The sequence below is a fragment of the Oncorhynchus tshawytscha genome, linkage group LG03 (genome assembly GCF_018296145.1).
Source record: "Oncorhynchus tshawytscha isolate Ot180627B linkage group LG03, Otsh_v2.0, whole genome shotgun sequence".
Classification (NCBI taxonomy): Eukaryota; Metazoa; Chordata; class Actinopteri; order Salmoniformes; family Salmonidae; genus Oncorhynchus; species Oncorhynchus tshawytscha.
This window is the reverse complement of record NC_056431.1, coordinates 20196206-20211256: the sequence shown is the minus strand read 5'-3', so window position 1 is coordinate 20211256 and position 15051 is coordinate 20196206. Positions and strand designations below refer to the sequence as shown.

At 45.4% G+C, this 15051-nt stretch overlaps 1 protein-coding gene across 3 annotated transcripts in view; it reads right to left on the bottom strand.

Annotated features, from left to right (window-relative positions):
- Positions 1 to 1930: 1930 nt before the first annotated feature.
- Positions 1931 to 15051, bottom strand: part of LOC112229833 (inactive phospholipase C-like protein 2) — a 60899-nt gene continuing 47778 nt past the window's right edge. For all 3 annotated transcript variants that reach the window (XM_024395930.2, XM_024395923.2, XM_024395914.2), the window contains 3 exons: positions 14745 to 14820; positions 6683 to 6792; positions 1931 to 3843 (listed from right to left, as the gene is read on the bottom strand). In XM_024395930.2, the coding sequence (XP_024251698.1) occupies positions 3637 to 3843; positions 6683 to 6792; positions 14745 to 14820 (393 nt within the window). In that variant the 3' untranslated portion in view covers positions 1931 to 3636. The remainder of the gene's footprint in view (positions 3844 to 6682; positions 6793 to 14744; positions 14821 to 15051) is intronic.

Sequence of the window (15051 nt, the reverse complement as noted above, 5' to 3'; positions counted from 1 at the left end):
ATTGCAAAGAAGCCTGACCCATAAATCAGTTATGGATCAAAAGGTCTCTTTTCTCTGTGGGTTAAGAAACATAATTGCTCTTGCTCAGAACAGTGGCAGGGGTAGAATAGGAGTTTGAGTGAGCATTGAAAAGGGATGAATGTGGATCGATGGGAGCAGAGCTGAGAGAAGGTACTGGTTGACCTTAGCGCCATAGCCTTATATCAGACTGCTTCTCCAGCAGTTCAATCCAAGGCATCTCCATGCCATCACGCCGTGGCATGCCGGCCGGATGCAGCTCCCTAGCATGAGGCCTGGTCCACAGCTAGACTAATGGCCTCCACTGCTTCATCATGAAGACCACAGGGAGACTCGCTTCGCAGGCCAGACCAGCGACCAGAGGATTGCACGTACATGTAGTCTACAGCGGCATGGAAGCACAACTGCATATAAACAAAGCAAATAGAACACATGAGAGGCTGTCTGTCCTACAGCAAACATTGGGTAGTTCATTTATTAGCCAACGCATCACCCACTAAATATCTAAGTCTAGACCTTTCACAATGTTACAAAGCAGATTCCAAACGTTCAGATTTATGGGGAATGCGTCCTCGCTGGTTGTTGACGTGATCTGCAAGGCCCCGTCTTGTCTGTGGAGCGACTGATACTAACCAGACACTGTTTGTCACGGGCATCCAGAATGGCATTTGAGTTGAATCCATTCCCTTCTCTTCTTTGTGCTTGTTCAACAGTAAGGTTTTCATTAGTTTATACACAGGTGGCCTTGAATTCAGTTGGTTATTTAAAAAAAATACATTATACCCAGATTTGAGTCATTGCTATAGATGGTGCAGCTGAACTGAAATGAATCCCAACTCTCATTATGAGGACTATGTAGAATTTATAAAAAAGTATGACAAAAATACTGTTCAAAAGGTTCATCCTCAACATCACCGGGGGCACACTACCTGCCCTCCAGGACATCTACAGCACCTGGTGTCACAGGAAGGCCAAAAAGATCAGCCACCCGAGCCACTGCCTGTTCACCCCACTACTACCTAGAAGGTGGGGTACAGGTGGAGTACAGGTGCATCAAAGCTGGGACAGAGACTGGAAATAGAAGCTGTTTCTCTGCCCATTACCATGCCCTGAACCTTAGTCATGGTTCTAAACAGCTACCACCATGTACTCCTGTACACCCTGCAGAGACAGAGACTGCTGCCCTGTGTACATGGTCATTGAATGGTTATTGAATACTGGTCCCTTCAATAATGTTTACATACTGTTTTACCCACTGTACATACTGTATTCTAGTCGTGGCTTATCTTATATAACATATTTTTTGTTATTTGTTAAGGATTTTTAATATTTGTTATTGCAAGGTATTACTGCACATCTACAAGTCAGTGTACGCGACGAATAAACTTTTGCTTTGATCTATTCTAAATGCTACTGTGTGGTGTTGTACTCCAGTTTGACTTACTCAGGACTCTTTCTGATTTTCTAAGAACATGTCCCGGGGCCTTTGTCCTGTGATGTATTGGAGTGCTTGTTTTTCCTGTGACGACAAGTGACCACCACAACGCAGTGGTCTATCAGGGAAAAACAAATATAGTGACAAAAAAAGATTGTCTGTGTGTGTGTTTGCATGGGTTATCAGCTGTGCGTGCATGTCTGTGTGTGTGTGCGTATCTGGGAACATGTGCCAGTCACGTCTGTGGTTCGCTAGATATCCCAAGGCTCTTTCCACTCCTATCAGCACACTGTAAACTAATCTATAGCGATCCTTCAGTTCCTCCAGCAGCTCCATGTGATGGCTGGGATATCCAGACCCTGCAGTCTCTGTCTGCTCTTAAACAGTAATAGCATGAATACAACAGAAAACAGCACACTGTAGAATGTTAATGAATGTTCATACGGTCTGTCATTGAATCTGACACCAGACACCATAAACGATTTGACGTAGTTTATTCTGAAGGTTTTGGGAATTAACAGATAAGCGCAAAACCAGTATTCAGTTCAACCATATGTAAAAATGGTTAACAACAGTTATAAATACAACTGTCACGACACTGAAGTTCATTAATTACTTTTTGTCCCAGTGTGGGCCCAGTTAAAACACTGGTGGTGAGATCCAGAGGTAGTGGTGGATGGCTAAAGTTGACTAGGAGCAACACTGTTTCAGCACTGTGGAGAGAATGAACAGGGGGACAAATACAAAACTAGAAGCAACTGGTGGGGAAAAGCAGGTTAAGATGGATGTGAGGAAGAGTGTCTCTTTCCTCACCATCCATCCCCTTTGTTGACTGATTTGTAGCAATGAGGCAGAGTTGTACATGAAAACATATTCATGAATAGGGTGCTAGTTGTTACCAGGACTGGTTGAGAAGCTATTATTACTTTGTACATCCCACTCAACCCTCTCACATGGAATGGTGAAATGACACCAAAACGTAGCCCTAACGCGTTACTCTCTCCATGGTTCCTTCCCAAAGCAGTTGCTAGTTGTGCTTGAGACTCGACTGCCACCCTTTGGACCACACACTGAGGTTTAAAGTCTCTATCCGTCCCTCGGTCTCGACAAAGGAACAGTGGGAAAGTGTCAAGGACACCTCCATTTCACATCTGCACAGACAAATAAAATAGTTATTTTTCATGGACGAGCCATTTCCTTTACAAAATAAATCTTATTTCTCAAGAATACAATAATAAAATGAAGCACGTTGGAAAAAAAGTAACAGAACTCCATATATACACATACTATTTTGGCAGACAAAAACATGAACAAGTTCATTATTGTAAACAGCGCTCTCCTCCCTTTTCTTCTCGCCATTGTTCCTCTTCCTGTTTCCTATTACATTCACAGCTCTAGTTTCTGGTTGGTCAGAAACCCGTAAATTGTGCTTAAGAAATCCTTGAACCGTTCAGAGCGGCTCTCCTAAGGTCAGACCCTGGGGTCTGCCTGTAAATAAGTGCACTGTCTCTACAGTAGGTCACTGCTTTAAGACTGTCCCGTGGCTGCAAGTTCACGTGGCCCTCCTAGTTGACCCGCGACATCTTGCTGTTGGACGTTGAGGTGGGCAGGAAGGGTTAAGGGCTTTTTATGTGGTACCGGGTTAAGCAAAGGGAGGTTTGAGTGAGACTGGGGTGGGAATGGAATGGTTTTATACGGCGCTGGAATAAGAATAGTTGTAGTCAGGTTTGTGTGGGACTGCGGTAAGGAGATTTATGTATGCCACTAGGGAAAGGTGCTTGGGGGTAGGAGTTCCACTAGGGTAGGGAAAGGTGCTTGGGGGTATGAGTGCCACTAGGGTAGGGAAAGGTGCTTGGGGGTCGGAGTGCCACTAGGGTAGGGAAAGGTGTTTGGGGGTAGGAGTTCCACTAGGGTAGGGAAAGGTGCTTGGGGGTAGGAGTTCCACTAGGGTAGGGAAAAGGTGTTTGGGGGTAGGAGTTCCACTAGGGTAGGGAAAGGTGCTTGGGGGGGTAGGAGTTCCACTAGGGTAGGGAAAGGTGTTTGGGGGTAGGAGTTCCACTAGGGTAGGGAAAGGTGCTTGGGGGTAGGAGTTCCACTAGGGTAGGGAAAGGTGCTTGGGGGTAGGAGTTCCACTAGGGTAGGGCAAGGGGCTTGAAGGTATGAAGGGTTTAGGGCGTAAGCCTTCAGTTGTCCTCCTCAGAGAGCTCGTCCTCCCCCGTGGCTTTCTCGGGGATGGCGTCCAGGCTGCGTGGTCGGGTCCTGGACTCGGAGCCTGCCGTGCTCCCTGATGGCCCGTCCTTACTGAGGTTACAGGTGAGGGCGGCGTAGTGGATCTGCTTCAGGTTCTCCTGGACTTCACTCTTTGCGTGCTTCAGCAGGTCCGCCTGGCCCTGGAGTGAAGGCAGGGACATGACAGGAATGGCAATATACAGACAATGGAGCATGTATCAACAACTTGAATCTCCAGTTTAAACAGAAAGACAAAGGGTGAAACCAATAATACTTTAAAAAGGTCACGAAGCGAAAGAGTAGTGTGGTACTAACTGTTTAATCTTAGTTGTATGCGGTCAGACATTGGGGTCCTACATCTCCCCAATACCCACGGAGCGTAACCGCTGCTTCTGTGTATAATGAATTATGCAGCGTAGCCAAACACTCACCAGGCACCAACTCAATTTCCCGGGGACCATGTATAAATGATGAGCCCAAACGCTCATGAGGTGAGCATGCAATTAATGCATGCAAATATCACAAATAAATATGCGGAAGGTCATTCCTCGATAATTAGCCCTTGCATTGACACGGGGTTTAAATGAACGGCATGAAGACAAATACATCAGACTGAGTGTGTACAATCTAACTAACTCAGACATAGGCTCTTACTCCACCGCGCTGCAGCTGAAAAACAAAATGTCAATATAAACCTTATGTCCCTTCTGTAAACAAACTGTTTTCCTCATTTAGTGAAGCTCAACTGCACTGTGGAGTCAGAATCTCTGAAGTGTTTGCTCGGAAGTTGTTTCTTGAATTTAAATTCACTACCTAGGCCTGCCCTCAATAAAACAAACATTAAGTTAAACCTCTTACATGTAACTAAATGCAATCGAAAATGTAATCTACGTAATCCCAAAAAGTAATTATTTATCATGAGATAAACAATAACTAGTAGTGCTGCATACTCCAAGATTAAACTCTCACCTTTCTGTTAAAAATAGTTATACATTGCAAAGGTGTAGTCACTTTTGAGGACACAAGCTCAAGTACACAGATCATATTTTATGATTATTTCCTATTCAACAAAACTGTATGAATAAGGCTTGAAATTTTTACAAAAAATCAAAACTATTAAGAGTTCACCTTCCTTATAACTGTAAAATACATATTGGTATATTTAGTGTTAGAGAAAATGTGCATGTTTTCTAAAGGTCTCTTGATTAAAATGTCTGCCCCCATCACTGTGAACGTCTCACAGAGTTCTAGCTTGGCTTCCTGAACTTGTTAGGAACTCGCCTTTCATCTCATTTTAATATTGTCCATCCATGACAAAGTATGTTTTGTCAATCTATTAATTATTTTAGAAATATCACATTTCCATAAGTAATCAGACCCTTTACTCAGTACTTTGTTGAAGTACCTTTGGCAGCAATTACAGCCTTGAGTCTCCTTGGTATGACGCTACAAGCTTGGCACACCTGTATTTGGGGAGTTTCTCCCATTCTTCTCTGCAGATCCTCTTAAGCTCTGTCAGGTTGGATGGTAAGCTTTGATGCACAGCTATTTTCCGGTCTCTCCAGAGATGTTAGATCGGCTTCATGTCCGGGCTCTGGCTGGGCCACTCAAGGACATTCAGAGACTTGTCCCGAAGCCACTCTTGCATTGTCTTGGCTGTGTGCTTAGGGTCGTTGTCCTGTTGGAAGGTGAACCTTGGCCCCAGTCTGAGCGCTCTGGAGCAGGTTTTCATCAAGGATCACTGTACTTTGCTCTGTTCATCTTTGCATCGATCCTGACTAGTCTCCCAGTCCGTCGCTGACGGACACCCCCACAGCATTATGCTGCCAACACCATGCTTCACCGTAGGGATGGTGCCAAGTTTCCTTCAGACGTGACCCTTTACATTCAAGCCAAATAGTTCAATCTTGGTTTCATCAGACCAGATAATCTTGTTTCTCATGGTCTGAGAGTTGTTAAGGGCCTTTTGGCAAACGAGCTGTTATGTGCCTTTTATTGAGGAGTGGCTTCTGTCTGGCCACTCTACCATAAAGGCCTGATTGGTGGAGTGCTGCAAAGATGGTTATCCTTCTGGAAGGTTCTCCCATCTCCCCAGACAAACTCTAGAGCTCTGTCAGAGTGACCATTGGGTTCTGACCAAGGCCCTTCTTCCCTGAATGCTCAGTTGGCCGGGCGGCCAGCTCTAAGAAGAGTCAAGATGGTTCCAACCTTCTTCCATTTAAGAACGAGGGAAGCTACTGTGTTCTTGGGGACCTTCAATGCTGCAGAAATGTTTTGGGTACCCTTCCCCAGATCTGTGCCTCGACACAACCCGGTCTAGGAGCTCTACGGACAATTCCTTTGACCTCATAGCTTGGTTTTTGCTCTGACATGCACTGTCAACTGTGGGACCTTATATAAACAGGTGTGCTTTTCTAAATCATGTCCAATCAATTGAATTTACCACAGGTGGACTCCAAATCAAGGAGTAGAAACATCAAGGATGATCAATGGAAACAGGATGCACCTGAGCTCAATTTTGGGTCTCATATCGAAGGGTCTGAATACTTAAGAAAATAAAGGTTTCCGTTTTTATAAATTTGCAAACATTTATAAAAACGTGTTTTTGCTTTGTCATTATAGGGTATTGTGTGTAGATTGCTGACGATTGTGAAAAAAGTCAAGGGGTCTGAATACTTTCCGAGTGCACTTTAGGCTTCAGACAGGAGTTGACAGACAGTCGGAAGAGCGAATTAAATGGTAGGAGGGACATCCCTGCTGCAAGAGGTGTCAGCTGTCATATCCTGCTTCATACAGGCAGATGAGATACTCCTGTGTCTGAGAATCAGGGCTACCTCTTAATGCAAACCATTTTGATCTACGGTGTCCACAGATCGATTTATACGCAATGGTTTTAAACAGTTTACTGGTAGCTAAAATAGATTAAACAAAAGCTAAAAACTGTCACAAAAAAAAGGTTGCAAAAACAAATCACTCAAACTAGGTGGTCATTATCCTTACCTTGAGGATGGTTATGTTCCAGGTGAAGCTCTCCACAGCCTTGGCCAGCTTCCTGCCCTTCAGGCCCTCCTTCACCGCCATGTCATGGAGGTTCTCATGGAACTCCATCGCTGGGGAGAGAGGGGTCAGGGGACACATGAGTTTTACACTGTATTCACACACAATGAGTGATAATTCCGGCGCCGACAGAGATGGCCGCCTCGCTTCGCGTTCCTAGGAAACTATGCAGTTTTTTGTTTTTTTACGTGTTATTTCTGACACTAGTACCCCAGGTCATCTTAGGTTTCTTTACATACAGCCGACAAGAACTACTGAATATAAGATCAGCGTCAACTCACCATCAGTACGACCAAGAATATGTTTTTCGCGATGCGGATCCTGAGTTCTGCCTTACAACCAGTGTAACCGAGTGGATCACATGCAGCGACCAAAAAAAAAACGACTCAGAAAAAGAGGGAAACGAAGCGGTCTTCTGGTCAGACTCCGGAGACGGGCACATCGTGCACCACTCCCCAGCATTCTTCTTGCCAATGTCCAGTCTCTTGACAACAAGGTTGATGAAATCCGAGCAAGGGTAGCATTCCAGAGGGACATCAGAGACTGTAACGTTCTCTGCTTCACGGAAACATGGCTCACTGGAGAGACGCAATCCGAAGCGGTGCAGCCAGCGGGTTTCTCCACGCATCGCGCCGACAGAAACAAACATCTCTCTGGTAAGAAGACGGGCGGGGGCGTATGCCTTATGGCCAACGTGACATGGTGTGATGAAGGAAACATACAGGAACTCAAATCCTTCTGTTCACCTGATTTAGAATTCCTCACAATCAAATGTAGACCGCATTATCTACCAAGAGAATTCTCTTCGATTATAATCACAGCTGTATATATCCCCCCAAGCAGACACATCGATGGCTCTGAACGAACTTTATTTAACTCTCTGCAAACTGGAAACGATTTATCCGGAGGCTGCATTCATTGTAGCTGGGGATTTTAACAAGGCTAATCTGAAAACAAGACTCCCTAAATTTTATCAGCATATTGATTGCGCAACCAGGGGTGGAAAGACCCTGGATCATTGTTACTCTAACTTCCGCGACGCATATAAGGCCCTGCCCCGCCCCCTTTCGGAAAAGCTGACCACGACTCCATTTTGTTGATCCCTGCCTACAGACAGAAACTAAAACAAGAAGCTCCCACGCTGAGGTCTGTCCAACGCTGGTCCGACCAAGCTGACTCCACACTCCAAGACTGCTTCCACCACGTGGACTGGGAGATGTTTCGTATTGCGTCAGACAACAACATTGACGAATACGCTGATACGGTGTGCGAGTTCATTAGAACATGCGTTGAAGATGTCGTTCCCATAGCAACGATTAAAACATTCCCTAACCAGAAACCATGGATTGATGGCAGCATTCGTGTGAAACTGAAGGCACGAACCACTGCTTTTAATCAGGGCAAGGTGTCTGGTAACATGACTGAATACAAACAGTGCAGCTATTCCCTCCGCAAGGCTATCAAACAAGCTAAGCGCCAGTACAGAGACAAAGTAGAATCTCAATTCAACGGCTCAGACACAAGAGGTATGTGGCAGGGTCTACAGTCAATCACGGACTACAGGAAGAAACCCAGCCCAGTCACGGACCAGGATGTCTTGCTCCCAGGCAGACTAAATAACTTTTTGCCCGCTTTGAGGACAATACAGTGCCACTGACACGGCCTGCAACGGAATCATGCGGTCTCTCCTTCACTGCAGCCGAAGTGAGTAAGACATTTAAACGTGTTAACCCTCGCAAGGCTGCAGGCCCAGACGGCATCCCCAGCCGCGCCCTCAGAGCATGCGCAGACCAGCTGGCCGGTGTGTTTACGGACATATTCAACCAATCCCTATACCAGTCTGCTGTTCCCACATGCTTCAAGAGGGCCACCATTGTTCCTGTTCCCAAGAAAGCTAAGGTAACTGAGCTAAACGACTACCGCCCCGTAGCACTCACATCCGTCATCATGAAGTGCTTTGAGAGACTAGTCAAGGACCATATCACCTCCACCCTACCTGACACCCTTGACCCACTCCAATTTGCTTACCGCCCAAATAGGTCCACAGACGATGCAATCTCAACCACACTGCACACTGCCCTAACCCATCTGGACAAGAGGAATACCTATGTGAGAATGCTGTTCATCGACTACAGCTCGGCATTCAACACCATAGTACCCTCCAAGCTCGTCATCAAGCTCGAGACCCTGGGTCTCGACCCCGCCCTGTGCAACTGGGTACTGGACTTCCTGACGGGCCGCCCCCAGGTGGTGAGGGTAGGCAACAACATCTCCTCCCCGCTGATCCTCAACACTGGGGCCCCACAAGGGTGCGTTCTGAGCCCCCTCCTGTACTCCCTGTTCACCCACGACTGCGTGGCCATGCACGCCCAACTCAATCATCAAGTTTGCGGACGACACAACAGTGGTAGGCTTGATCACCAACAACGACGAGACGGCCTACAGGGAGGAGGTGAGGGCCCTCGGAGTGTAGTGTCAGGAAAATAACCTCACACTCAACGTCAACAAAACTAAGGAGATGATTGTGGACTTCAGGAAACAGCAGAGGGAACACCCCCATCCACATCGATGGAACAGTAGTGGAGAGGGTAGCAAGTTTTAAGTTCCTCGGCATACACATCACAGACAAACTGAATTGGTCCACTCACACAGACAGCATCGTGAGGAAGGCGCAGCAGCGCCTCTTCAACCTCAGGAGGCTGAAGAAATTCGGCTTGTCACCAAAAGCACTCACAAACTTCTACAGATGCACAATCGAGAGCATCCTGGCGGGCTGTATCACCGCCTGGTATGGCAACTGCACCGCCCTCAACCGTAAGGCTCTCCAGAGGGTAGTGAGGTCTGCACAACGCATCACCGGGGGCAAACTACCTGCCCTCCAGGACACCTACACCACCCGATGCTACAGGAAGGCCATAAAGATCATCAAGGACATCAACCACCCGAGCCACTGCCTGTTCACCCCGCTGTCATCCAGAAGGCGAGGTCAGTACAGGTGCATCAAAGCTGGGACCGAGAGACTGAAAAACAGCTTCTATCTCAAGGCCATCAGACTGTTAAACAGCCACCACTAACATTGAGTGGCTACTGCCAACACACTGTCAATGACACTGACTCTACTCCAGCCACTTTAATCATGGGAATTGATGGGAAATTATGTAAATATATCACTAGCCACTTTAAACAATGCTACCTTATATAATGTTACTTACCCTACATTGTTCATCTCATATGCATACGTTGATACTGTACTCTATATCATCGACTGCATCCTTATGTAATACATGTATCACTAGCCACTTTAACTATGCCACTTGGTTTACATACTGATCTCATATGTATATACTGTACTCGATATCATCTACTGTATCTTGCCTATGCTGCTCTGTACCATCACTCATTCATATATCCTTATGTACATATTCTCTATCCCCTTACACTGTGTATAAGACAGTAGTTTTTTTGGAATTGTTAGTTAGATTACTTGCTCGTTATTACTGCATTGTCGGAACTAGAAGCACAAGCATTTCGCTACACTCGCATTAACATCTGCTAACCATGTGTATGTGACAAATAAAATTTGATTTGATTTGATTTGTCCCAGAGGCTAGCATTGACGTACAATGTTCAATGCATTTATATGCTAGGTTTGCATAAAATGCCAATTGGGGTTAGGCAAGTGTCAGCACTATGGGGAAAAACCTTAAGTTAAAGCCTCCGCACATTTGGTTTCATTCTTGACATGTGAGACAATGATAAAACACCAACACACATTAGATGATCATACATTAAGTATTCAACCATCTGTCTCTATGTCTGTCTCTCAGTGTGCATACAGTACTAGAACTACCTGGTTCAGTTTTTGTTTTCATGTCTATAGAAATTACACTAGTCTGAAAACAGCTGCCCAGCAGACAACATGAGGACGGAAGCAAGGCTGGTGAGGTCAAGATGGAGTGAGAGACATCTTCTCTTGAGAGTGTGAGAGAAAGAGAGAGCAAGACTAGTATGGGCAGGGCAGACAGACATGACATCCCCTCACTGTGGATTAGCATCAAGGCACTGAGCAGAGGAGGGACTTGTCTCCCGAGGAGCTCCCTTCCTCCTCTCCTTCCCCTCTTTCCTCCTCTCTCTCTGACGGAGTGCTGCTCTCCGTTATGATACACAGACGAACATTGCTGGGAGTTTGATTTGAGTCAGGTTGCAGTGGAGTCCACAACATCAGGGCAACAGCTGAGGGTCTGGCCGTTAAGGTGCTCGGTATACTACTAATAGCTTCACCAGACTCAGCTGATGGCGCACACACACACACAAGCTGAAACGGTCGGACTGAGCATGCTCAGATCTATCGCGGCGCTCTATCAGCTCTGGGTCGGTTCCCAGCCCTGTTGGTGTTGTTTCCATGGCAACACCAAATACCGTACATGTGAGATATACGGTGGGGTGGGTTGGATGTTGATGATGATTCTGAGGAGGTCTGTGATATTGGCACTTCAGCAGTTAGCACATACCTGACCTAGATGAAGAGTCGAGACTGAGAAAACGGCCAAAGGAATGTTCACAAATTAGGCCCTGGCTGAGGCTAATATTGTATTCTTTTACAGAGAATGGTTAGGGCATAGACTTAAAAAAAAAAAAAAAATTATTGGACCATACACTGTGCTAATAATCTGTTACTCCCAGCCTTTATGATTTTGTTCACTGAGAAACATCGTAATGATTCCGGAATGATTATCCCCCACCCTCAGGTGCTGTGCTGCTGCAACTACAGTCACTGCTGTTGTACTCATGAAGCATGACTGTGCTGGACACACACGCACACACACAACCAACTCTCAGCAGGGGTTGCTTAGCAACGCAGTGTAGAGTTGGGGGTGTGTGGCGGGGGACTAATTCTGTCATTCTGAGCAAGCCCTTTCAAACGCAATTCTCGGCAAGCTTATGCTCGCTGACAGAGACTGTATGGAGCCACCAAAGGTTCTCAGTCACCTTTGACAGTCCAGAACCGAGCGGCAGGTAGGAAAGGGGTTTGCCGTGGCCAATGACAATACATCAGGGATTAGCTTCTTTAGATGGTGTAATCTTCTCCCTCGTCTACCTGGAGCTCAATAACTGTCAGTACAATGAACTTGGACCACAGTGCCCAGTCAGAGGATATATTCATGAAACCGTTTCCCCAAGTTGTATTGTAGCCGAGGCTAAATGTTGGTATCAAACGGTGGCATGTGTGTACAGATATGTTATAAAAGATGATCTGCCTGTTTACTAGCTTTATTAATAACGGATTGAATCGCAAAAGCAACACATTGATGGATTGTCCCCAAACCTCCTGAACAGATGATGCATTTGACCCTGTAGAATATCACCTACTGTATTTAATGGCCACAGGTCATTACTGTAATGGGGCTTTTCCATTCATCTTATGTTCCACATTTTCTCTTTAGCTTGTTTTCTAGGCAGCTTGTAAAAGTTAACCTAGGTGGGATTTGTTATAAGCATTACTCTGTCCAGACTAGGTGTCTTTTGGGGTTCAGCTATTGAGTTGTCCCAGATGTTATTTGGTACCTGTGTGAGTGTCAAGTATTGCATTTGATCTGTGCGCTTCAGACAGTAAGTAGTGAGCTTTGTTCATTGTTACCCAGGGGGTCTTTTGAGGCGGGTTGTTCTCTCTGAGTGGTTATGATGGATTACACAGAACTCCAGTAGCTGTTGCTGGAATGTTCTGCTCACTGTCCGGAGGGAATACAGTTTGTATTGACCCATTTTCCACTCGCACTCACAGCTGACAATACGTATCGATGAAATTATAACGTGATTTTCTCGTTGCTTAGTTTTTACCATCTGCTGTGTCCTATTTTGCAAAATGTTGGTGGTTGAATCCAGCCCAGTAGATTTGATATGATGCCTGGTAGTGACCAAAAGCCTTGGGCGGCCAATGTGGAAGTCCATGTTTAACCTGTTAAGTAGTCATGCGTGCCCATATTAACTAATAAAACAATACAAATTCCTGAAACATTTCCTACCTTCACTAGCCTATCGTTTTGCCTTAACTGAGTGGCCTAGTTAGGTACAATTTGAAAGAATTTCTGTATTTGAGGACTCACATGTTAGAGTGAAACGGTGCTGAAGGCAAAACAAAGTTGGTGCTATGCTGTTTGTTCTGATACACAACTGAAAAGCAAACTTAAAAAGTGTTCAATGCACTTGATATACTCCTCAAAGAACACACACCTTACCAGAGTTTGAAATGATGTCAGTGCTTATAAATGTAACATAATAAATTGCTGCATTTGTGAATTGAGTACTTGTATTCGAGTAATTAGTAAACAAATGCAAACTTTAAATCGAGTACTGTGTACGTGTGCCCATCCCTAGTTACTTTCAGGTTCATAGACATTTCAAAGATTAGAGGAAAATAACCATACATTGACAAAGTGTGATGGGTTCATATGAACTTTGAAGAGGAATGCTTTCAGACTATGGACACAATATACTGTAATACTATAGATCTAACGAGCACCAAAAGTGAGCACAAATCCGTATCTCCCTTCTGCCCAGAGTAAGAGATGTTTTTGTTGTCTCTTTCAGCACTGTTCCTTCAGGCAGGTCACACCTTAACTCTCAGACTACCAATGGCTAATGTCTCGGGCAGCAGCTTGAAGGCAGGTCCTATTGGTGTTGTGATGAATACTAAGAAGAGGAGATGACGGCGAGAAGCCATTGATTTGCGACACACACCTCAGTTAAAGAAGACACTTCTCCACCCCCTTGATGAGCTAAGACAACAGACTATGAATATTTTATATGTCATCCATCTGGAAACCAATAAATCCCAGCCCCCAGAACGATGGCCTGTTTTTCCTCACTCGGCGCTCCAAGCAAGCTACTCCATGAGAAATGAAACAAACAAATCTTAGATGGGAAACGTTGCTGAAATGCGCTGCATTAGATGAAAGACACAGACATCTAAATGATCCTGTCATTGAATATGATTTTATTTGTACTGTAGTAAATCTACAGGTCAATTGTATGCTGCTTTTAAAGCACACAATTTAGTTTTGCAGAGTTTGCACCGTTAGAGGTCTTTCCACCTTGTCGAGTTCCCCTCATAATGGGGGGGAAGGAAGAGAGGGTGAACATTCTGAAAGCTTCTCAAGCCAAGACTCTCCCACCTTGGAGCGAGTAGTGGAGGGTGGGATCTCTGCCAGCGTGTTCCATTGATGAGCTGCCAATCACCCTATCAAGGCTCCAAGATCCTTCCGATCCCCCACGCCCCAGAGCAGAATGGATTAACACTGCCCCTGTTCAAGTCAAGTCATTATGCAGGGCCAGAAGGCTATTCTCACAGAGACTCTCACCAGAGGAGCGGGATAAACAGTGCTAAGCGCACAGATATAATAAAATTGCAAGAGCACACAAGCTGCAATATTCATATCAAAGTGCAAACACAGAATTCTAACAATGAGATCAATTATTTTCCAATCAATTGCTCAGACAAAAAAAAAAAAAACTTTTTTATCCATTCTGGTAAATTATTCCCGTTCAATTGTTATTAGATGGGCTTGATCTCATTCTGCACGTCTTGTAGTGGTGCGGTTCCTGGTGGAAACCAGGCATAGAGAGACCGCAGCCGCCTGCCAGTCTTTGATGTTGTTCTGTTCAGAACCTGGGTGTTTACCACCTCAGCTGCAACCCTCCTAATTAGAGGAGCAGCGAGGCCCGACGCCGTGAGAATCATCAAAAACCAGGCAGAACCAAAGCAGTGTTTCAAAGCAGCCGGGTCACAGAAATGAGCATGAATCAAATGTTAATAACTTATGTAACAGGGCCGGCATAATCAGTCCATCTTTTTTGTTAGCTGCTGCTCTCTATGGCATACTTCAGATGGGGGGGGTGATTGTATATGAAAGGAAGTAGGGAAGATCTGAGGGACAGTGGATCTTTGCAGAGAAATGGTCTTTTCATGCTAAACATCACTCTTTAGTCATCTCTTTCCCTCTCTTACCTGCTTTCTGGGTTAGCAGTATTCGGTCGTAGGCTCCCTCGGAGTTCTCCAGCAGAGTCTTGCTGGTCTGGATCATCTGTCAGGAGAGGAGAAAGCAGACAGTCCAGTTGAACCTCTTACTCCCTTTACAGCAGCCTGGCATCCTGCGGTAGTGAGCTATATTAATTTTTTTTTGGTTTGCGGAGTATGTATCCAGTGCAAGGGAGAAAGAAGCCTTGGCCCTTATTACAGAGATAGAAGGGCCAAGCAGCGGGAGTTGTGCTGAGGCACGGTAAAAAACAAAGGGAGAAGAGTGTATCCGAGTATG